The sequence below is a fragment of the Parasteatoda tepidariorum genome, chromosome 2 (assembly GCF_043381705.1).
Source record: "Parasteatoda tepidariorum isolate YZ-2023 chromosome 2, CAS_Ptep_4.0, whole genome shotgun sequence".
Classification (NCBI taxonomy): domain Eukaryota; kingdom Metazoa; phylum Arthropoda; class Arachnida; order Araneae; family Theridiidae; genus Parasteatoda; species Parasteatoda tepidariorum.
In genome coordinates this window covers 48,256,719-48,282,109 of record NC_092205.1, presented here as the reverse complement: position 1 = coordinate 48,282,109, position 25,391 = coordinate 48,256,719, and the positions used below count along the sequence as shown (strand labels likewise).

The following is a 25,391-nucleotide window of genomic DNA, read 5'->3' as shown; positions in this document are numbered from 1 at the left end:
TTTATCAGGTATTCCATTAGGGATAGCATTCTTTTGACTTACTACGCCATACTTCGTGACTTGGACGAAATCAATTGATTATTATGATTTAAAATATCTTCCTTTAGCTGTCGATCGTAGGTTTATGTCGATTCATTACGATAAAAAATTCAGAAAATTCTAATAAATATAAAGAATTAAATCTATTGATTCAAATTAAATATTCGTTGATTGGAGTTCTTGGATTCCCCCCCCCCCTTTTTTTTTATAAAATCCATAACCTGCTTATTTAAATAGATGTGAAAAAAATATTTGATTCATTTTCTTTCTTCAAAATATTGATTGCATTCATAATCAGTTTCCTCAATCAAAATTTATCACTTTACGATATTAATTAGTCGTTTCTGATTCCCTGATTAGTTTTGATTCTCAGTCATCTCTTATTCATTTTAAGACTCATTTCATTTTAAAATAGACATGGAGAAGAGAAATTCAAACGATAAAAAATCTTACTCTAATTTCCTTCATTTCTTTCCTGTGAAAGAATTATTATTTGGATTCTCTAACAGTACCGTGCTCTTATTATATTTCCTTGCAGTGAATAAGTTGTCATTTAGCTGGAAGAATTTAATTTAACCAAAATTTCCCGTGAATAAAGTTGGAAATTTAAGCAAACAAGCAATCAGAAGCTATAATTAATTGAAGTTTGTGGTGATATTCCAAACGATTAAGTACATTGTAAGTGGTAAAGAGTTCATGATCTTAGTTAGGGTTGTGGCACTGCTTTAGTAATAGGGCTATTAGGAAAGAATTTTTAAAATTCTATTTAGATTCTATTAAACTTCTATTAAACTTTAAAATTCTTTTCAATTTAATTAAATAAATAAATTGAATTAAATTAAAACTTAAGTTATAAATTTTGTTCGATATTAAAGTTTTTCCGAGTATGAACACAACAATAAGCCAACTTCGAAATTTAAACTTAAATTATTATTTGTAAATGAACTTAATCTCACTGCTCGAACAATGAACTAACACTAATGTATAATGGTGCGCGGCTTGCAACGAGTACAAACTGTGATAAACAAATAAAAAGAGGCCTGATCTCGACCGCCAAAAAAGCGAGCGCTTTCTAAACCTAGCAACCATGTCAACGAAAACAAACTTTTTATTCCTAACACAGCAGAGTTATTTAATATCATTATTATCTTATGAAATACAGGAAACTCAGAAATAATTTAATTTATTTCTTTAAAAACAAAATTATCTGTTTGGAAATATCGTCTCACAGAATAAGCTGTAGTAAGCAGCTGCATACTTTCCAACCAGAACTAAAGCAGATCTATCAATCAATCAATCGACTTCATCAATTTCAAGTTGATGTTTGATGCAAGGCCATTTCAAGGCTGCCCACGGGCTTTATTATTGCGCAATTGCATCACGCAAGTCTGGTGATAAAATTATTATCTTTTCGGATTAAGCCGGTCTGGGTTTTTGATAAAATAATTATCTTTTCGGATTTAGCCGGTCCACGTTTTTGATAAAGTCTTTATCACTGCGTATTAAGCTTCTACATTATCCTAGAACATCCATAATCTGCGTTATTATCAGAATTTGTTACATTTAATTGAATAAATATTTACAGTTATTGTTCTCTTTACCCTTACCGGCTGTTTCTTAAAATTGTCCGATTTTCACGTGTCAGACTTAGTTGTAAGTAAATTTTCAATTTCTTTCGTTTTTATATGTTTTATTTGTTTATATTTATAAAAGTGAAAAAGCCTTGTTTTTAGATAAACTCATCTTAGGTTAAATTAGATAACATAATTCTATAATTTGGTAATTATTTCTGTAAAAGCAAAAGATGTTCAAAATTCATTATTTCGGGAATGTATCTAAAAAAAAATGTATGGAATTTTTGGAGCAGAAATATATTTTTATTTTTGGTACCTTTGAGTGCATTGAAATACTATATTTTACTGCACTCAATGGCACTTTTCCAAAAGTGTCCTTGAGTGCAATTATTATTAGTGCTCAGATTGCTTGAGAAAAGATTTCTGCATGGTAATCTGCAAATAAATAATCTGTAAGTCTTTGCGACTTCCAAGCAGCCTGCATGAGAATATAAAATAAAACCATCGCGGAAGGGGATCAACTCCAAGGGTATTGCTTGTGGGAGCTGGGAGGAGCCACCCGTGGACAAACCTTTGTATGTTTTTGATTAATAATATTTTAAAATTCGTTTGGTGCCTGACCGATTGTAGTTGACACGACAGATCACAATATGGAAATATCCCCTTTGTTTGTGAATCTGTAGGAATGGATATTATTTTTCGAATGGATATAATTCGCAAAAATAAGTAATGAAAATATACGGAAAACATTTCTGACTGGTCAAGACAGCTTTATAGTTATAAGTATAAAACTGTTTCGATTATTCAGAAATGTGTGCCGTATTATTTCATTACTTATTTTTGCGAATTATTTTATAATATGTGTTATATAGGAGGTATTTCATTAGAGTTATCTATTTGTGTTAACTTCATTTGCCAGGGCACCCATGCAATTTTAAAATTTCAGAAATCAAAAAAATAATAAAGAGGGGGGCTCGAAGGTATACCCTTCGAATTGGTCTCCTTTAACTTTTTTTAAAAAGTTTCTTGTGGGGGGGGGGCAATCGAAGTCTATTGTTTTGGTCTAGCTACCAGTATAGAAATATCCACATCCGATAAATTTATTGATTGTGTTTTAGAAAACATTATTTTTATAATTGAGATATGAGAAGATTGGTGTACCCTCTATGGTTTTTAAAAACCCATTTTACATCAATTTTGCATTTTTTTAAATAATTAAAATTATTTTGTTTACTGTAAAATTTGTTTAACTACTTCTTTTATTTTAAGTATTTTTATTATTGTTTGTTTGTTTTGTACTGCAAATATTTTTGTCCTTTTAAAAGTTCTGTGAGTAGTAACTATAATGGTAAATGTGCCAGTAGGTTATCGGCGTAAATTAAATAATTGAAGTAAATGGATTTTCTGTTGGTTATGGCAGAGATCAAAAAAGTAATGTAAGATGTCTGATAGAAGCGGAATGAAGAAAACAGGATCATGAACATAGCAACAAAAAAAAAAAAAATTCAATCAAACCTCGAGGTGTAAAATAAAAAGAATATATTATACGCTTGACATTTCAAGCTTCCACTTAATATTGATATCAATAGTGTTCCTTTTGTAGTTTATACTTTTCTGATTAGGTTGTCATTTTTTCCAGTGTTATTGAATCACTTACAGCATCCATATGATGGGGAAGTTTATCTTGTAAAATTTCTATAACTTATTGCGATTTCATACTTACTACTTTATTGTGCTAGTTGAAAAGCGTTTTAAACTTATTCTTTTATTCATTCTGATATAATAAACTTTCCCTGGAAAGTTTTTATAGAAGAAAGTATTTTTTATTTTTTTGCTATGCTATTTTACAACACTATTTACTAAACAGCACATTAATTATTTCACAAAATATTAAATACTCTGAATGAATGAAATAATATTTTTAATGATGCAAACTGTCAATTTAAGTTAACTGCCCTTTTTGTGTTTAAGTAACTTCTTTATTTATAATACATTATTAATATTTAATTTTAAATTTTATCATAGTTAATTTTATAATTATAAGAAGTTTAAAATTATGCTATGTAATTTGAATCAACTTCACTTTTTTGCTAATTTTTTCCATTTCTACCTCTTTTTCTTAGTATTTTTCACGTTTGTCACAGCCCTGGTAAAAATTGATTTTGTCCAGTAAAAACCCAACCCTGTATGGTTGTATGCAATTTAAAGGATTTTAAACCAAATGTAGACAGAATTTTTATTTTTATTTTGAGACTGAAAAAAATTTGTATGAAAAGTTAAAATTTTTAGTGCTTGTTTGCAAAAAAATTTGCCACTGTAACACTGCTGATAGTTTTCTTAAATTAATTCAGTCTTAGTCAGATATGCATAATATATACGAACCGGCGAATGGTATTCGTGAAAAATTTATTAATAATACTCATTACTTATAAAAGACATATGAAATTATGATGTTATATACAGACGTATATCACTCTCTTTCTTATAGGGTAAGTATGTAATTTGATTATAGTATTTTTTAGTCATAAAATATATTGAAACAATACAGTTTTAATACTCTTTATTTTTGTACTATTATATATTGAAAAATAGGTAACACAAGAAAGCAAGGTGATTTAAGTGTAGAAGAATTGAGAAGTGATTATTAGAAACATTTTGAGCAAACGTTTCTATTACAAAGAAAGTCAAGCATAAACGAAAACATAAGGAATCATTCATTCGTTTTATATCTTCTTAAAACTGCTAATTTTAAAGAAATGTATGCTGATATGCATTGTATATATCAATATATATATTTTTTAATTAAAACATTTTTAAAAATGCTTTTTAAACAAATTTCTTTAAAATTAGGTGGTGCTAAAAAGGTTAAAGCTTGTTAGAAGACTTTATAAATTGCTTGCAGAAAGTTTTTGAATTGAGATTTTATGTTTATAGATTAGTTTTTTCATTTTATCTAAGTCTGGTCTTAGTGTTATATTGTAATGTATTGTTCACCAACAGTCTATTTTAAATATGTATTATTTAATTCTGAATCTGATGTTCATTATTCATAGTTTGAAATGGTTCATTCAAGTAAAGCCAGATCTAGAGGTTCTTCTTCAAGCATTGAGTTCCTCCCACCTGATTTACCTAGTAAATGTACTTGGCATTTGGATGTGTCTGAAAAATCGGTACATAATCATACCTCCAGGTAAATTTCAGTTTATTTAAGAATATTTTTTATTTAAACATATTTCTTAGTTTTATTGAAATTTTACAAGAATAATGAGTTAAGATACATTTAAAAGTTTTTATATGATGAAACAAGTAATTTCCTTCCATGAACAATAATAATTTGTATAGTATTGTTTATTCATCCATATGATTGAGACAGAACTGACTTTATAAAAATCATGATACTCAGATAATCAAAACAATTTTATTCATTATTATCAAAGTTTCACAGGGGATTGATCGTAAGACACAGTTCCTAGTAGACCACTGAAATCAAGTATCACTTTCAGCAGTCAGTGAGTGGGTGGAGCAGTCAGTGATCACTCTGATCAGCCCCAAAAGATTGAAGATGCACAATAATTGTCCTCATTAAACTGTTCTGCAGTAAATCAAGCAGTTAGACTACCAAAACAGAAGAGCTATTATTTCTGTAGAGTATTCTGTACGATGGTATGTCTTCTGATCATCCTCAGGGAACATTGCCAATAGCTCATTGTGCAGCTTTTATCTTACGTAAATAAAGTACTACTATTACTGCATTATTATTAAAGCTGCTCACATGGCTATATATATATTTTTTTATCTGTACTAAATTGTTATCTGCATCTAACAAATTTGTCTCTACATTGCTATCTGATATACACTACCTTTGATATTGGTTATAAACAAAGTCTGTGAATAAAAGGTTTGCTGAATGTTACTTTAGCACATATTGTGAAGAGTTTTCAAATGTTTGGGACTTTTCTGTATCTGTCCTTGATTGTGCTTGTTACAACAGCCAAAATTTTGTTTAATTGATTGCTGGTTGTGCCAATTATAATTGCCAAGAGGTCAATACCCGACTTTTGAAGTCATAACAATTTAAATATTTATATTAATATTATAACTTGTATAAAAATGGCTACAAGATTTATTCTTCTGTGTTTTTAGTTCCTTGTATGCCACTGTCTGGTTGTTGCCAAAATGTAGAAACAATTTTTGCAAAAGATCCAATACAAATATTCTTTCCTAAATGTTAACAAAAAGAAAACAAAATTGAGAATTGAACTTGGAGAACTGATATAGGAAAAATGTTATAATAAGCAAGTATCTATAGTATATTATCAAAATACTGTTGTGAACAGAAGAGTTAAAAAAAAAAAAAAGCAAATTCATAGTACACTTGTCTTCATATTTCATATAAAAATTGTAAGTGTGTTTACAATCAGGATTAATTTTTTCAATATCTATGTATATTTAGAACTTTTAAGCCTGAAAGCCCCAAAATCCTCCCTAATGTTTTGCATGCAATTGGAAATACTCCTATGATAAAATTGAATCATATACCTCAGGAATATGGATTGAAATGTGAATTATGTAAGTAAAATTTCAATCATTTATTTTTTTTCTTTCTGTTCAAAGTGCAATATTTTACATGAAACTTTTTATTCTGCAGTAGCAAAATGTGAGTTCTTTAATGCTGGAGGAAGTGTAAAGGATAGAATCGCTGTGCGCATGATTGCAGAAGCTGAAAGAGAAAAGAAAATCTCTTCTGGTGCAACTTTGATTGAACCAACTTCAGGCAACACTGGTATATCGTCTTTTATATTTGTTAATTTTTAGAGAGACTGTGGAATATTTTTGTATAAGTTTTGAGATTACTAGATTAACAATTGCACATTCTCAATTTTATATTTAGAAATTAGGAAGCATTCTTCTTATATTCATTCTTTTTTAATTAAAAAATAATGTTTCCTTATTTCTATAAAAAAATTATGTTGCAAAATTAAGTTATATAAATGTTTATAAACATAGCACATTTAAATTTTTCTTTCTGTAATAGTAAATTAAAAAATTAAATTGAAATTTATTATTTTTCTAATATGTATAAGACTAATTATATGAAATTGTAATAATTTTATTTCATAGATGTTAAAAAAATGTTGAATTCAGGAATGAGTGTTTTGATTCTTGAATTCTTTACAATCCTGAAATTTATCAACCAGATATAGTAAAAGTCATCAAATCAAATGAAATAAGGTATGGACACTTTTTTTGATCAGAGGATTACAACCCCACCAAGCTATTAACCTCCTTCAATAAACCAGGAGGCATTAGAAAGCAAAGACGATTTTCACTCAGATGGTTTTTTGATGACATTGAAAAGATTTAAAAACATTAAAATAACTACTAAAATTGGAAAAAACAATCATCTGTCACAACCGGAGGAGAAAACTTGTTTTGATGGCCTTGGTTTTTGATCTGTAGTGCCAAGAACAAAAGAAAAATGATTTTTTACTTCTTTTAAAATTATTTTCTTATTTTTTTTGTTATGTTTATGAGTATGTTAAACTGCCAAAAATTTTTTTAGCTTGCAATTTTGAAATTGCATAGAAACTGATAAAACAAAAGTTTAAATGCATGAATTGATAATGACTAAGTTCAAATGTTTAACCTATTATTTTTTGTATATTTTTATGTTTTGTAGTTTGTATATTTTATTTTTAATTATTTGTATAATAACTAGGTAACTGGAGTTTTTAATGGTATTGTTGATATTTTTATTAATAGCTTCATTTTCATATCATAACATAATCATAATCTCATTGCATAATCTTATTTTTTAAATTAAAACTTTGTTATTGATATTCTTTTTTTCTAAGATAGTCCCATAGTGGACTGATCGTAAAGACAATAAAGATCCCAGTAAAACACCAAAGTCGAGCATCACTGGCTGCAGTCAGGGATGTTTCCCAGACCGTCGCCAATAGCCCATTGTGCAGCTCTAGTGCGACATGAAGTACCTACCTATTCCAAAATAATTAAAAAAAAAAATTTTCAAATGCAATATTTTCTGGCTTTTACATTTCTTAGTGTTAATCCTCTTGTTAATGTTTAAAAAACTTGTAAGTTAATACAGCAGGTTGTAGTATAAAATTTATGATTTATTTTTATTCCATGACACAGTATTTTAATTAAAATAATTACAAGTTCATACATTTCTATGCTCAACACACAAAATAATGTTTTTCATTGTTTTTCAGCGCATTTTAACTTTTGAAAAATTTTTGCACACAATTATAAAAGTGGTTTATCCAAAGATAATTCCATGCAAAAAATAACTTTTAGTAAATATTTATTTTATTATCTTAATTCATTTAATAATGGTAGAAAAAATTTTGAATTTTAAGGTACACAATTTTTTTGCATAATTTTAAGTAATATAATTTTACAAGGCAAAATACAAAATTTGAGCAAAAGCAGTTGAATAGTTCCTGAAAAATGGAATTTTAAATATCTGAAAGTTTTGAAATTCAATTTCTCATGAACCATGCAACTAATTTTGCTCAAATTTTGTATTGTGTACGTAAAATTACATTCTTTAAAATTATTAAAAAAAATTTTATATCTTAAAATTCAAAATTTTTTCTACCATTAATAAATAAAGTAATAAATATTTTTTAAATTTATTTTTTGCATGGATTTATCTCTAGATATATGAAATTTATAATTGTGTGCAAAAATTTTCAACTCTGTTAAAAAGTTTTGGAGATACAGCAAAATGCGCAAAAAGTAAAATTAACATTAAGGAGTCCAAAAGTTTGGAGCACTCCTGACCAAACTATTGGGAACACATTTCCCAGATTGTGATTACCCCTTAAATTTTTGAGGTCAGAATTCCGAGTTCATTGAAAAAAGGCATGCTAATTCAGAGAAAGTATGTTTTTGTCTCTGATTTTGTAACTTAAGATATCGTCTGTGCAAATTGATTAGCAAATTTGAGGTCTCTCCCTTAAACCATTAAGGTTGAGTCCTGGAACTTGAAGATCCGCTCATTAGATCAAAAGTTGTTCAGGGAGGTTCATTATTTTTTTTTGGCGCACTGTACATAATAACAAAGATTATTTTGGGGGAAACAAATGCAAACTCCCCCCAAAATATTTCCTTATTTTTGCCAAAAAAGAGTGAGTAAAGAAATTTGATCCATAGGTGATTGGTTTATATTATTAATGAATTTTTCACACACATACATCAATTCATTGTGTAACTCAGTTTTTTGCTTGTAGGAATTGGATTAGCTCTGGCAGCTGCAGTTAAGGGATATAAATGTACTATAGTAATGCCCGAAAAGATGAGCAATGAAAAAGTGTCTGTTTTGCGAGCTCTTGGAGCGGAAATCATCCGAACACCCACTAATGCACGTTATGATGCCCCAGAATCTCATATTAGTGTTGCACAAAAAGTCAACACTCAAATTCCAAATAGCATCATTTTGGATCAGGCAAGAAATTTTTAATTAAACTTCAATTCAATTTATAATCGATTTTAGAGATTCCTGTTTTGTTTCCTTGTAAATTTATTCTTCTCGCAATTTTTCCATAATAATATTTAAAATTTCAATTTTTAGCTGTAGTCTTTACAAAGAATGAATATGAAGATTTTATTTTTGTATAAAAACCATTTTAATTATGCCTTATATGTAAAAGTTTTTTTTTTCTCCATTCAATATAGTGGTTATTATTTGTGTTTAAATAAAAAGCTTTTAAAGTATATTTTCTTTCACTTTTATTCATATTTGTTAGATGTCTGATGTGTATTGTTATTAATTGTTTATAAAAATTTTAATTCTGCAGCTTGATTTCTGTTGTGACATTTACAGGAAATAACAATCAGCATAATTTTTTTTAAAATTAGATTTAAATGAAAAAAATTTATTAAATAATTTTCAGAGATTTTTGTCTTGCTTTGAGTATAAAGCATGTGTTCTTTCTCAAACATTTCCTGTTTTTAATATTTTTAAATTTACATAAATTTATTATATTGTCAGCAATTAAACTTATAAATATATATTTTAGTTTTGTATTACAGAAAAAGGGAGTTAAATTTTTTTACTTTACTTTCAAGCCTTTTTTTTAAAAAAAAACTGATTTGTTATGCATCTTCACCCATTTTTGGCTTTTTTTTTCCATCACCAACGACTTTTGGTTCAATTTCATTGGCAGTACTTTCGTGCCTTGCCATAGCTTGGTCAAATATTATAACTCTATTAAATTAAAATTTTGTGTGTAAAAAAAGACATTATTTAACACAAAATTGCAGTTTATAAAGCAAAAATACTGTAGATATATATCATATCATTACCCCTAGATAAGTTTTCTAATGAATCTGCACATATTTTTTGTAAATATTTGCAACAAATGCTTTTTTTAATATTTCAAAAAATTTACAATTCAAAAAATACTTTAGTTCTTTATCAAACCATTCCCCACTGGCAGCAGTTTTATGCATTTGCTCCAATTTTTGGGTAAATTTTATGCAACAAACACTTTTTAACGTTCATAAGTAAAAAGTACTGTAGATCTATAATGGATCATTACTATATTAAACAGCATAAAAAACACAAATAATGCCAGATAAAATGTTCATGTGCTAAAATTCTAAAAGCCTGGAAAATCATAAATAATTTATAAAGATTCAAATTTTTTTTCAAAAGAGATTTCAAAAAGAAAACTTTATTTTTTGATCAGAAATCAGCTCAAAAAACGTTTATTTCCTAGAAACTTCGATATTTTTCTATTAACTATTAATAAATAAACTTCTTTGAACAATCACAAAATATTATTTCATTCTTTGTTATTTGTCTGAACTTAGTTGCTTAGCAACAGAATTATAACTTAGTTAAATCACATATTATTGCAATAAAATATTAAAACTGTTAGTAAAATAATTAGTAATTTTAATATGTTGTTTCACACTTCTCATTATTATATTTGATTTCTTTATAGTATCGGAATCCTGGTAACCCTCTCGCACATTATGATGATACTGCAGAAGAAATACTTTATCAGTGTGATAATCGTATTGATATGCTGGTCATTGGAGCTGGAACTGGTGGCACCATTACTGGAATTGGCCGTAAAATAAAGGAAAAATGTCCTGGTTGCAAGGTTATCTACCTGTTTACTTGCTATATATATAAATTTCCTGCAATGCTTCTTAACCCACTAGCGATTTAGAAAAAGGGCAAAATTGAGAGAATGTTTCTTCCCAAGACACTATTTCTCTATCTAATAACATTGAAAAACCGGTTTTGCTATGGGAAGAAGACTGCAGGTTAAAAAAAGTTTTTTTTTCATGCAGAATCGTCAGTGGGTTATGAATCTGAATAACATCAACATCACAAATTTCTGAGTATCATTTGAAAGCATTATTACGGTATTAGATGGTGTAATCTTCTTAAAAAAAATATGTCATTAAGAATTTAAAAAAAGACAGGCAATAAGACAATGTTTTTGAAAATAATAAAAAGACATTTAAAAAAATAAGAAATATTACAGTAAATTGCAAGTTGAGAGATTTTTTTTATACCAATTCAAATAAAGTATGTTTTAATTTTTTTTTTAATAAATATAATGCATGTTTACTTATTCTTTCTGAAATGTTTCACTCATATCAGTAGTTTTTATTTATCTATACTATAATTAACATTAATAGAATTATCTAATTTTTAAAAGAGTGTGAGATATAAAATATATAATTAAAGAGATGGTTATTTACATTTTCTGGATTCATGTAATAAATAAAATAATCTTTGCCATCTAATGTAAGTTTTGCCCTTTTTTTTTGTTTCAGCATTCAGCCTCACTTAATAATTCTATTGAAATCAAAACCTTTACTGGTCAACTCAAACTCAATAGATACACCATAAAGATTTTTAGTAATGCAGTACCTTTTTTTTTTTAAAAAAAAATTCATCTATAACAAAGCAAATTTCTATGCTATGTTAAGAAAAAGTTTTCTTTTAACCCTTTAAAAATTCTGGACTATTTTAAGCTTAGGTTCCTGAAAAAATCACCAATTTTTTATTGCTGCCAGTAATTCTTTGTTATTTGTTATGACAAGAACTATTTGTATTGGTGTAATAGTTACCATGTATAATAATATTTAATTTTATGGTAACTTATTTTAAAGTCAGAATTATATGGGTAGATCATTTTTAACAAAATCAAATTTTCAGACAAAAGTTTCAATCAAACAGAAAGTTTTATAAATGAATGCATGCTAATTGTGCTAAGAGAGCAATTTCTCTGATCCATATTATAATCAAAGGTCTCATTCATAAATGCTAATCTTAAGACATAAATTAATATGCATTTTATAGTTATTGCCAAAATGTTCAGTACAAAATCTAAATCAAAAGCCCCAGTTGGTTCAATTACAGATTTTTGCAGTCTTTTTTATTTAATAAAACTGAGATTTAAAACGTGAGAAACAAATTTTTCTTTTATTGTTTCCGTTACAAATTTCCAAGGTTTTAATGATATGAAGACGGAAAATAGTTTTTCCATAAAAGGAGCTTGGACGTGAGAAGAACAAAATATAACGTAAATAGATACAACATATAAATCAGTTAGTACTTCAGATGTTAATGATTGTTAATGAATGTTTTGTTATTAAACATATTTTCTACCTAGAAAAGTCAAGTTCAAAAATGGACAAAAATCACTAAAAAAAATTTACTAATTTGTCACACAAACTTGGAAAAGTTAAGATGGCAAATGCTATGGGGGCAATTTTGTGTGGTGCCCCATATTTGTTTTGTCTTTAGAATCGCCCTTACATACTGCAATATTGGGTAGAAATTATCTTAAGATACACATAGAAAACTAGAAAAATCTGGCAATTTTATTTTTCTGCATAAATAGTGATTTAAAGAAACAAATATGTAAAGAAGTATTTATTCATTATTGTACTATTTAATATTTATTCATTGCACACTGATATTATTCTTTTAAATTGAAATATATTAATTAATCAAAAAAATTCTGCTTCTTATTTCTGTTTTTTGAGTTACTATAATGCTTTCGTTCATTACTATATAATTTTAGATTGTCGGTGTTGATCCGTATGGATCCATATTAGCTGAGCCAGAATCCTTAAATTCATCTGATCAAACATCATATCAAGTTGAAGGCATTGGATATGACTTTATTCCTACAGTTCTGGATCGTTCTGTAAGAATATGCATTTATTTTTCTTAGATTTAGGAGGAACAATTAAGATTTTATTGTTTTCAGATTTTTTAAACTGTTTTTGGAAGACAAGTTAATAGAACTTGTTAGATATCATTACTTGTTTCAGGAATGTTTTAGTTAAAATGAATTTATTTTAGTTTAAAATTTTAGCATATATAAGTATAACTATTTTTTAAGAAAATTGTGTTTATTAAATTAATGAAATGTAAAATTTATTGTATTAAAAAAATCAATGCATTCATTGAATTGTCATTTTATGTTCCAAATCTTTGATTTGCTTCTTGCCATTTTGATTTTTTAATTATGTAAAAAAAGATTCATGGCATTTCTATTTGCTAGATTGAAAAAATTGTTCGTTTTAAAACTATCTTCAATAGTGCCACTACCCCGCCCCCTTGTTCCACTAGTCTCCTCTGGGTAGTTTAAATTTACTAGCAAGATTTGTGTAATAGAGTGTTCAAATCACATTCCACATAATCTTTTCTAAGCATTTGGGCTTAAAAATAATTGTTTTGTACTGTCAAGGAAACTTAATAATAATTATAAATATTTGTAATTAATGAAAAATTGATATCAGTAGTCAAAATCTCTCACTTTTTATAGATATTATTTAATATTAATTTTCAAACTCTTTCTGTTATTTAAAGTGAAGAATGCTTTGATGAATTTTAATGAACAGCTTTGTTTTTAATGAAAAGAAATTGAAAAGAAAAATAAGATGCATGAGCATTTCGCTTTTTAAAGTGATTTTGTTTATGCCTTCTTTTCTTACTATTAGGTAGTTGACAAATGGATCAAATCAGAGGATAAAGATTCTTTTCATATGTCAAGATTGCTGATTAAGAAAGAAGGACTGTTATGCGGTAAACAATGATAATTTCAATGTCTATTTATACTTTTATGTTTGGTATATACAGCGTTTTTAAAAAATGTTTAATTTTGATTTATGTTTTTTAAAAGCCCTTAAAGGTGTTTTTTTATTTGGGGTTTGTAAAAATTAAATTTTGTCACGCTATTTTTTAACGAAGATTTAATGAGCAAAAAAGCCAGTATATGTCAGGGTGCGTAGCATTTGTAAAAAGTACTTAAAGATGCTTTTTTGGGGATTTCGTTTTTAAAAGCTTTTAAAGGTGCTTTTTTCAGCCGGCGTTTTTAAAAAGTGCTTTTTTTCCGAATAATATTTTTTCTTCCCTTCAGTGATATCTGGTGGATCCCATGCATTTCACGAAAAATGGGGAGTTTGCTACGTAATCATTCACGCGAACTTCATGTCGTACCCACGTTATGACTTGCGCATGCGCGCACACTTGAAACCGAAACCAGAGTGCTCCAATTCGGATAGAGAATATCAGATTCTTGTGAAATGTTTTTCTTTTTAATTTATTTTAATTTTGTTCTTGTTTATTTTATTTTACTTCTAACTCTTTTTTTGACGTAGGGGGTAAGGGTCAAGTTGAATTCACTCGGTGATGTGGGAAAGTACTGATTGTTTCGATTTACGCCGTTTCTTTCTTCTTTTTTTTTTTAATGCTAAAACTGTTTATAAAAAGTTTTTGTTTTCAATAATATCATTGATTGAATATGAGATTTTTTGAGTGCTTGAAAAGTTTTTAAAAAGTGCTTATTTTTGATTCAAAGATTTGGCTACGTACAATACAATGGAACGTCAAGCAAAAAAAGCAAAGACAGGGCTGCCATTGGCGACTAAAAAGGCTACTAAAGTGACTATTTTAAAGCAGTAGCAACTAGGGCGACTATTTTAGTAGAAATATGAGTAAAAACAACTAATTTGCAATGAGTTGCATAAAATCGGCGACTTTTTAAGCCAATTAGCGACTAAAATTAAGAATAACTTCTTGAGTTTCCCTCTTCCCCCACTTTTTTTTTTGCCGCGCATTTTCGTTTTATCCAAACTTTATTCTTCCTTACTGATGTCAAAGGCAAGACAGACATGTTTAACCAATCAGACTAATGGAATTAGAATTTGTCTTCTCTTGGAATTGGAATTTGTCTCACTTTGTCTTCTCTTCTTATAGAAAAAACAAAAGCATTAACAAACAAAAAAGTGTGTTTCGAAAGGAAATTTTCTGATGCTGAGATAAGAGCTGCAAAGCAAAGTACTAAATTGGATTTACATATAACAGATAAATAAAAAAAATTTATTGAAGTTTCAGTTTCTTATTTTGTGTTCAGTTTCTTATTATACAAGTATGTATTTATGTACCTTTTTAGGTCAATCTTAAACTCAAATTTTATCTTTTTTTAAACAGAACAGTTTGGGAATATGAATTATTAAGATAATTATATAATTAATTAATTCTTATTAATTTTTAATTTATAGTACCATTAAAATAAACATTAAATCTTTAATATTAAAATTATGAGGTAAAACTTTATTATTACTGAGGATTACTGAAAATCCTTATAAGTTATATGTGATTATTACTGAAATCATAATTTTCAAGTTGGCATCTCTGCTGTGTTATAAGTTTGATATATAATAGTTTTATTATTTAAATTTAATTTGTTTATGATATTAATCCTGTTAAACTTGTTGTAGTCGTAAATTGTGTAAAAAAAAGTGCATTTTTTGCAGGTGGCAGTAGTGGAAGTGCAGTGAGTGCAGCTGTTAAAGTTGCACAGGAATTAAAAGAAGGCCAAAGATGTGTAGTTATTTTGCCAGACGGAGTTCGAAATTACATGACTAAGTTTCTCTCTGATAGCTGGATGACAGAACAAGAATTCATTAATATTGATTTGGAGATGAGTGCTAAACATTGGTAAGCTATTTGAAAAAGTAATTACCTTATTATAATGCATGCTTTGATTTGAGATACTTTGTAATTATTGAAGTAATAATGAATGATTGATAAAATATTGAGCAAAATATTCTTTTTTATTTTGTGTCTGAAAACATTGTTCAATTAATTTTGTTATATTATTCTCTTTATTTGACAATGATGATGTTAAAGTATATTAAAACTAAACTGATATTGCACTTTGGTATTTAATTGTGCAGTTTAAAACTATATTTTAAAAAAAAATTTGTTTATGAAATCACAAAGCAATATGAAATGAAGGTATGAGAAAAAATATTTGCTACTGTGATTGTGTAAAAAAAATTATTGGTATAGATACATTACAGATTTTGACCAAAAAGTATGTTTATTTTAAAAATTTATTTCTTAAAGTTGTAAACTAAAAGTCTTTAAGCTGGTTAAGAGGCTCAAGTTTATTTTATCTCGCTCTTGTATGCACGTAAAATGGGATTTTAAGATGATGCATTGTGGATTTCAATTCATATTTAAGAATGGATCTATAAACGAAACTAACGTTAAGGATTAATTTTGAATTGGTTTTTTAGTTAGACATTAATTTGTATGTGTTCAGAGTATCATAATTAAAAAGAAAAACAGCATATTTTAATGAAGTATATTTTCTTCCTTTGTTGACCTTGATTATACATTATTAATAATTTAATGAATCTTTACCTACTGTTATAGTTTCTATAAAACTATAGATAAACACTGAATTTTTGATTCTTATATTAATTTTTCCTCTTTCTTTGATCTAAAATTATTTTAGCATAAATGTTACACTATTCTTTTTTAATTTGTACTTAAATTTATTTTACAAACTTGGTTGAATAAGAAAAAAAAAATATTGAGAATTAAAAACAAATTTATTAGTAATCATTACTGTAAAAAGAAAAGAAAAAAAACGATTATTCAGAATGTTTTTGCAGTTTTTAAAAAAATCTTTATGGAAATTAAATGAACTGTAATGGTGAATTAGAGAAAGCTCTAAGTTGTCTTGAAAAACCATTGTCTATTCCCAGTTGCTTTAAGCCCAACCAGCTTCAGAACAGTGAGTGTTGTGCAATGTAAACACTGCCAACACGCAATGCTGATTGTATTGCCATTGTTATATCAGTGGTCTGAAAGTTTAATAAACTGTAATAAATAAAATAATTTTTCTGAAAGTTAGGTACAATACAAAATTTTATTTATAAGTTTAATATTTTTTTTAATGTTTTTAGAGTTATATTTTAAAAATAAATCCTAAGTTCTTTCCACATTTTTTGAAAGAGCCTTTTGCAAATTTTTTTATATTGTTGTTGTAAATAGTTTGTGTATTTTTTTATTATTTCAATCAGTTTTTCTTGGGCTAGCAAATTTATTTATTTTACAGTGCTAAATTTTGGTAAGTATGCAATTCAGTTTTTATTTTCTTAAAGTTTTATAACTGTAAATGTAAACTCATCATTTATGGTAACGATATCTGGCTAAATACTCATATTTGTTTTTTTTATTACAGTCTACTCACAATATTACAAACACTGTTGTTCAAAGGAAAACAGATATTGTAATGTGAGGTTGTTATGTTGTATCGTAAGTGCACAAAAATAACATACAAAAATTTTACTGATGGCTAAATTTTGGGCTTTTTTTAACAAGACAATGCTGAACTTACTTAAGAATTAGAGAACTAAAAATTAAATGACAATACTGCTTCTTGTTTTTTTTTTATTTTTTTTTTTTAAGTTTTTAAAATTTTTTTATTGGGTGAATAAAAATACCCTTTAAAATAATACATGGTGTGTGAAAAAGACATTAAAAATACCATGCTGCTTCAGGCAGCCATTTTCTTTTAGTAACATATGTGCAATTAAATATAAAGACAGCATGTTTTTTAAACTGGAAAATAAACCACCAAAGTGAACTTACATTTCACAAGTAGAGTGTATAAAATTTTCACTCTCATTTATAACTCATTTGTGTTCAATAAAAAACAATATTTCCATTCATTGTCATTATTATGGAAAATTTTATGACTCAAAACTTTTTGCTTGTTTAGAATGGAAATTGAGATAGGTCTTAGAATGGTGGTATTTATACTCTTAGAGAATTAGTACAATTTATAAAGTAAGAGTAACACACTGAAGCAAGTAAAAAATTTTCTTCAAGAGTTTTAATTACCTAAATTTTCTTTCTGTTGCTCAATTAGGTGAATTAAAATTAATTTATCAAGCCATATAATTTTTTTAAGATAAATTATCTATGAGTTGAAGAAATAATGAGTTTCTCAATAAATTTTGAGAAAAATGACTTGACAAGTATTTTCTTTTTATTGCAAATGTTACGATTTCTAAAATAGAATTTCAGAAACTGATAGAACAAAATCTATTTTTTTTTAACAATAGATAGCTTATACAAAAATGCCAAATATATAAATATCTCAATTAAGAATTTTATTTTGCTTATGTGGATTTTTCTATTGCATAACAGTATACTAAAGCCAATGTGAATGTTTTTTCTTAGCCAAACTAAAATCCTTTAAGTTGTATCTTAGTTAGCCCCTCTTTGTCGCTGACGGTTTCTCCCCCCCTCACTAGTATAGATTTGGTTGGTTCGGATATTTATTTGTATATTTTAAAGTGTTTAAAATATTTTTTTTTTCAAAGTTCATTAGTGATTAGAAATTTAATTCATTCAAACAAAAAGCAAAATGACTAAGACTTAACAGAAATGTCATTTTTTAATTTAATATAATTTATTTATGCTTTATTAATTTATTATAATTATATATTAATATAATTTACTAAGCATTTTTTATTAAAAAATGCTTAAGTATATTAGTTTAGAAATATATCTAGCCAAAGTATACTTTTTATTTTTACATATTTGACTTTATTCATAACTAAACGAATTAAGTATAAGCATGTGCTGTGCATTGTCTTTATTCATTGATTATTATTCAATTGATTTTTATTTTTTATGCTTTTTGATTGATTGATTGTTTAGTGGTAATATTAAAAGATTTTTGCTGCTATATGTTTGTATTAAAAAACTTTCTTAATTAAAAAACTTTCTTAATTAAAAAACTTTCTTAATCAAAAGACATCCTGTTAATTTTTAAGTAAATGTAATTAAAAATTGGAGTTAAGGAGTCTAATTTGTCTGCAAAAAGTTGCCAAATGTGAGTTAATAATTTAAAATATAGTCAAAATTTATGTAGAATTGATTATTGTGAAAATATATATCTTATTGTTTAGTTTATTAATACTTAATTCAATCAGATAAATCATTTATGTGGCAATTGCTGGTATTCTTAATTAATCATTTGCCTGCTTCTCATAAGAAATTAGCAATTTCCTTTTAATGAGTTTGAAAAATCTATTTAATTTAAAATGTTTTTAGTTTATTAAATATTTTGTTTCTTAAAACAGCCTTTTTTTATGGAGTCAGAATTTACCTAAATTTTTTGAATTTTTTCTGCCTTTTTCAGAAAATTAGGTTCCCTGAGTAATATTGAAATAAGTATATATTTTTCCTTTTGCAATATTGTGTATGTACATAATGAATCAGAAATACTATTAATTTGTTTTATCAACTTAATGGCTCCTTTTTATGTTTAATTAAATATCAATACAAAGTAATCATTAAATTTCACCAGATATAGTTATTAGTTAAAAAGTTTAATTTTCAATCAATTGATTTCAAATTAAAATTTAAATATAAGATTGAAAATGAAGATCTGGAGGGGTATTATTTTTAACTGAATGAAAATAATGCATTTGCTTGATGGATTATTTAATATATTTAAGAAAAATATATTTTCTTACTTAAAATTTCATTGGATGAAAATTGATCTTTATTTGTTTGTAAATACATTACTAATTTTGGGTTACTTCTTAGGTGGTGGGATACTAGAGTGAGCAGCCTAAATCTTGCAGAACCTTTAACTATTCTACCACATATGTCTTGCCAAGATGCCATTGAATTAATGAATAAGGAGGGTTATGATCAATTACCTGTTGTTGATGATACTGGGTAAGCCTTGTGTACAAATAAATACACTATTAAAATTTGATCAACAATTATTAAAATAATTTTAAATTGCATCATATTTTTAGAGAGATCAAAGGTATGGTTACTTTAGGAAATCTGATGGCTAAAATTGTTGCTGGAAAAGTATTATCAAGTGCTTTAGTTTCAGAAGTGCTATATACCACTCTCAACAAGGTAAGATTTAAAAGTATATTAAGATAATGGGCAAAATTTAAAGTAATATTTATCATTTCATCAATTTGCTATATCATGTGGAATTATAGTAAAGCTAAAAAGAAATAATATATTTATGTTAGAGAAGACTAAAAAATGAAATAGATACATTTACCTCTTTTTTCCTTTTATTTTGAAATTTTTTTTTTTAATTTTAAACTCTTGTTGAAATTGGTTTTGAGTAGACTTTTTTTTGACTGCTTTGTCTGCAAATTTTAGAATTTAGAAGTTTCTGCAAGATGCCAAAAAATAAGTAAATGAAATTTTAAAGTGCAATTGCTTTTGACCTTATTAATAATAGTGAATTTTGATTTCATACAACAACCAAATTAGCATTCTATTGAAATACTGAGCAGGTTTTTTAAAAATAGCTAAATCTATCTTTTGTCAGGAGGAAGATAATGTGTCAGATGGACGCACGCCTATTGTCTTTATTAATATAAAACTCTTAGATTGTATAAATGAAATTATGTTCATTTTTCACTTTTATGTATTGATTTATTGATTTCTGAAATAAAAATGTGTTTCATTTTGCTAATTTTTTAATTTTTTTTATAATATCCTATAAAAACTGAATGCATTTTCGCAAAGGAAATTTATCTCAATAGCAGAAGGCTAGTAATTTTAAACTGGTTATAAACAACCAATTTTTGCATCTTAAATATTATTAATTATTATAAATATTAAAATTACTTAAAATTATTATTATAAATACTAAACTTACTTAGAAGGTGACTTGGAGACTTGTAATAGCAGCAGGCTTCTCATATTGTACTAGATGTATGTACTTTTTATATAAAGCTTTCAGTGTATTTAATACTTGTGTTGACAGATCACAAGATTTTGTATGAAAAAATTCTTCCTTACAATTTGTGTCAATAAAACAAATAAAGTGGATCAAGTGAAAAAGACCATCATGATACATATTATCATCCAACTGTTTTTGCAGAAAATATATTTTCTCATGACAATAATATAATAAGTACTAAAATAAACTTGTAAAATTTAAAAATTAAAATTGTTGCTAAACTAAGATAATTTAATTTTATTGTTATAAATTACCACTCTTTAATCATAGATATAGTATAATCACCTGCATTTGGCTGGCAAATATATATATATAGTTATTATTAATAAAACTTAATAAATTAATTTTCATTTTTCTCTTTTCTTTTTGTCTTTATCATTTTACTGTGCTATATATATATANAAATTTTCGATATATATATATACAGTAACATCCTATTTAATAGAAACTTTTTTATTCATTGTTTTTTATTCTTAATGTTTTGTTATTGCTTTTTTTTAGAATTGTGTTTTGTTTTAACAAAAAATTTTAAAAAACAAATGTTTTTTATAATTATATCAGCTGTTTATTTTTCTTACATTAAAAAATAAATCTCTACAACAAAGTGTAGGTATATTTTTCTCTTTGTGTTTAAAAATTTTTTTGCCCTCCTGTATGGCTGGGTGGGAGTATAAGGATTAAAATATTCAAACTGTGATGGATTACAATGTTAGATGTAACAGCTAATAAATCATTTAACTTCCTTGTTCTTTCATAAAAAACTGAAGTTTTCAGTTGTATAAAACTTTGCTGACAGTTATTTACAGCACTCTTAACAATTTATCTACTGTTTCCTTTTTACAAAAAAAATTCTCATTTAACATTGTTTTCTCTGATATTTTCTGTACTACAGAGTTGTTGAATAAACGGGTTTACAAATGTTGAGTGATTGTGCGATTCTGTAAAGCATTTGTTTTCATATAATTAAAGTCTTCATTGATGTCTTTTTTTATAGATCACTCTAGATACAACTCTGGGCCGCTTATCTAGGATATTAGAGTCAGGACATTTTGCTCTTATTGTTCACAATCAGAGACAATGTGAGTTATATGTAAATCCATTTTATAATCATATTTCTTTTTCTTTTATAATTATTTATTTTTAAACCTTATACTGTCTTCATCTATAAATATTTTTCTCATAATTTGTAGGGGTGCCAACCACAGTAGAGCCCTGATTAGCTGCAGAATTGGTTGGCAAAAATCCCAAATAATTATAAAAAATTAAGAAGGGAATGAAAAAAATGATTTTAAAATGTATTCATACATCTGTGTGCATTGTTACTTTGTTCCTCTGAATATTAAAGTAATCTGCCTATGTGCTGCAGATCGATTATATGTAATAAATGTTCAATTTCTTTGCAGAACTTGCAATTAAACCGCACAACCAATAATCCACTCACTAATTATTGTTCTACTGTTTCATGATTCATTTGTAATTATTACAATTTGGTAGTCAATACTAGTCTTTTTATTAAGTAATAAAAATTACAATTTTTGAGAATTTCTATAATAATATGTTTAAAATTTCTTTTCTCTTAAATTTTGAGAGTCAAAAAATTTTGTTGTTTACAACTAATCTACGATAATTTTTTCCTACTCCTTAAACAATTCTAAAAAATAAATGAAAAGCAAATACAATTTTATAGAAACAAGAAAAAAAAAATCAAGGATATGTCATCTTTTCCCTTTCCAATTCTAAAACATAGTCTTCTCTCCTTATAGAGAAGTAAAATGACATAATCTAAAATTGGAACAGGATTTTTTGGGCAAAAATTTTTAGTCGTTCAAATACAAGGTGCTAACTCAACCCAAAACTCAAACACTTATTCCAAGTAATCTATTGAGTTTTATCATTTTATAATGAGATAAAAAGTTTGTGTTGTATAATTTTTATTTTTGTATTTTTATCTCAATGTTACTTTAAAAAAAAATTTAAATATCAATTCATGTATAGTAAATTCATTTTATTAATATTACATTATACCTATATAGATATACCTTATATATACCTTATACCTTAAAATTGTGCTAATTTGAATTTCATAAAGGCTAACTGTACATATTTCTGTGTTCTTTTGATTATTGATAGCTAGTTTTGAAAGTTGGCACTTTTGAATTTCTATTTTATTGTAATAATTTAATGATTTCTCTTTATTTATTATTATTTAGGTGGAGACAAAGAAAAAATTGAAACAAAACAGATTGTTATTGGTGTTGTGACTCGGATAGATCTCATCAATTTTATTACAAATGAGGGAGAAAGTAGATCTAAGTCCCATTCATCAGCATCAGCTACTCCATCACTTGAAAGTGATGAATAAAATTAATCATTCATTCAATGATTTAACATTTTGCACATTTGTTTGAAGTTTTATTGCACATTTGTTTAAAATTATTTATTCATGTTTTGATATTGTAAGCCAATTTGCACTATTAAAAATGTAAGTTTCTTTAAAATGTAGAATGTATTCAGAATTAGTTTGGCCCAATAAATTTTCGATCTATTATTTTTTTTCTTCAAATTATTAAATAGCTTTTTCAATCAATTCAGTTTTTTAATTATTAAAATTTTCTTTCTTCTCAAAAGAAAAATATTAGTACATTTTTAATGCAGTTTCTATTTCAAATTTTTTAGTTTCGTATTACAATCAAGTAATTAACTCTTTAATTGTGTTTGAGATTCTTGCTAAAAGATAATTTCTTTGGATGATATTAATCCTTTAAATATTAGTCTTGAACTCTGTTGTAGGATCAATTAGACGCCATCATGGGTAAAAGGATTGATAATTGTATTAATCAAAGTAAATCAGTTTCATTTTTTATTTTTATGTTGAAAAAAAATGCTCTTCGTAAGGTTTTCTAGCGACAAACATATGGAATTCTATTTTGTTCTTAACATCTATCTATGAAAGTGTATTTTTGTTGAATATATTCCTCTATTTTTTCTATTATTTTAGAAATAAGTGTTTGGGCACCAGTCCTTTTATCATTTAATGATCAAGTGATGTAAAGAAAAATAAATTTTATGTTCCATTGTTAAATTTTTCATATATTTTATTAGTAATTTGCATTGTGAATTATGTTTATATGATCAGTTTTTTCCCAACAATCAGGATTTTAAAATTGTATGAAAAATGGCCTTAATTCTATGCTATTTTAGTAGTCTTTTATTTGTATTCTAAATTTAAGTTTTTGTATATTAAGCTTTTTGAAATTAGTTGCGTTTAATTTCTCTCATTGATATTAATAAAATTTATGCCACACAAATTGAGAGTTACGTGTTGAAGTTTTAAAGTTTCTAAGCTTAGTTTTTAATGGAACAAATATTTTTCAAAAAAAAAAAGGATGTAAAGATATCCCACCTTGTTATTCATTTTGTGTTGGTAAATGTTTTTAAAAATGGGAAAAATTGTTCTGCCATCAAAAATGTTTGTTAAAACATGAAGATTTAATTGCTCTAAATATAAAATTCGATATCAACAGTTATTAACTATTGCGTGTAATTTTTATTCAGGAAAAACTAAATCACTTTTCTTAATTTTATGCTAGAATGGTTTTTATTATCTGTCTAAAAATTTATTTCAGTTTTTAAAATTATGATCATGTGATATTTTATGCTATAAAATTTATATTTCTTGTTAGCAGGAAAACAATTGTTATGGTTTTATGCGTTTCAATCTTTGTGATGGTCAAGTGCAGTTCTTAAAAGAAACTTTTTTTAGAAGCTGGTAATGATTAATCCCTATTGATTAATTTTACCTTCTTAATACATATCTGTCTGCATAACGGAAATTTGTTATTTAATTGTCAATCACCAGTTACCAAATGAGGAAAATTCATCATTTGGATAATGCAGAAATGCTGTAGATAGTTAATTATCAAAAAATTGAATTACAGTGCAAACAGTGCTAGACTTATATGTGTTAAAAATAGCTAGCTACAAAGTTGAAAATATGCATCTTTGTTTCAGGATTAGAAATTTTTATTGAATTATCTCAATTATTAACTGAATATTTTGATATTAAATGTAATTTTTAAACTTATCTTTTTCAAGCTTTATCTTTTTTGAATCATAATAATTCTACAATCAAAAATCAGTATATCTATTAAATATTTTAAATTGTTTCAAATTTAAAATTGTTTAAGTAAGTTTTAGAAGGATAAGAAACGTTAGTTCATTTCATTATCCTAAAAAATTTAAACAATTTGTTTCAATGAAATTACTATTAATAGACATAATGCTAACAATTGTAAATGGGAACAACTTATACTTTATGGTGTGTACATTCTTTTTCTTTTTTTGAATCTATAAATAATTTTTGGAAATAATACAATTTACTTTTTGGCAGTATATCCTTTTTTATATTCTTTTCCGTCAAACTTTCAAGGATACTAATATTTTTTATTGAATTAATAACAGTAATCAAATTCAGAATGTTAAATTTAATTTGATCAAACAATGTAGAAATGTACATTTGAACAAATAAATTACAGATGATCAATTTTGTTATCTTTTAAAGAAAGTGTTTTACTATCTGATGCTTGAAACTATAAAATATTAAGGATGTTTTCAAAAAAAAGATGTGATATAATTTTTTTGAATGTTGGACTTATGAAAATAAAGTTTTTTCCTCAAA

General features: G+C 26.2%; 1 protein-coding gene across 1 annotated transcript; it reads left to right on the top strand.

Moving 5' to 3' along the window:
• Positions 1-1,018: 1,018 nt before the first annotated feature.
• LOC107437916 (Cystathionine beta-synthase) lies at positions 1,019-25,391 on the top strand. Its single transcript, XM_016050056.3, has 13 exons — positions 1,019-1,692; positions 4,667-4,803; positions 6,067-6,182; positions 6,262-6,396; positions 8,873-9,087; positions 10,592-10,753; positions 12,695-12,820; positions 13,620-13,704; positions 15,438-15,621; positions 19,540-19,674; positions 19,758-19,866; positions 21,708-21,792; positions 22,924-25,391. The coding sequence occupies exons 2-13, from the start codon at positions 4,673-4,675 to the stop codon at positions 23,073-23,075; spliced, it is 1,635 nt and encodes a 544-aa protein (XP_015905542.1). The 5' UTR covers positions 1,019-1,692; positions 4,667-4,672; the 3' UTR covers positions 23,076-25,391.

Coding starts and splice junctions, on each gene's coding strand:
- LOC107437916 (XM_016050056.3), top strand. CDS start 4,673: ATGGTTCATTCAAGTAAAGCCAGATCTAGAGGTTCTTCTTCAAGCATT. Junction 6,183..6,261: donor TGGATTGAAATGTGAATTAT/GTAAGTAAAATT, acceptor TTTATTCTGCAG/TAGCAAAATGTGAGTTCTTT. Junction 9,088..10,591: donor ATAGCATCATTTTGGATCAG/GCAAGAAATTTT, acceptor ATTTCTTTATAG/TATCGGAATCCTGGTAACCC.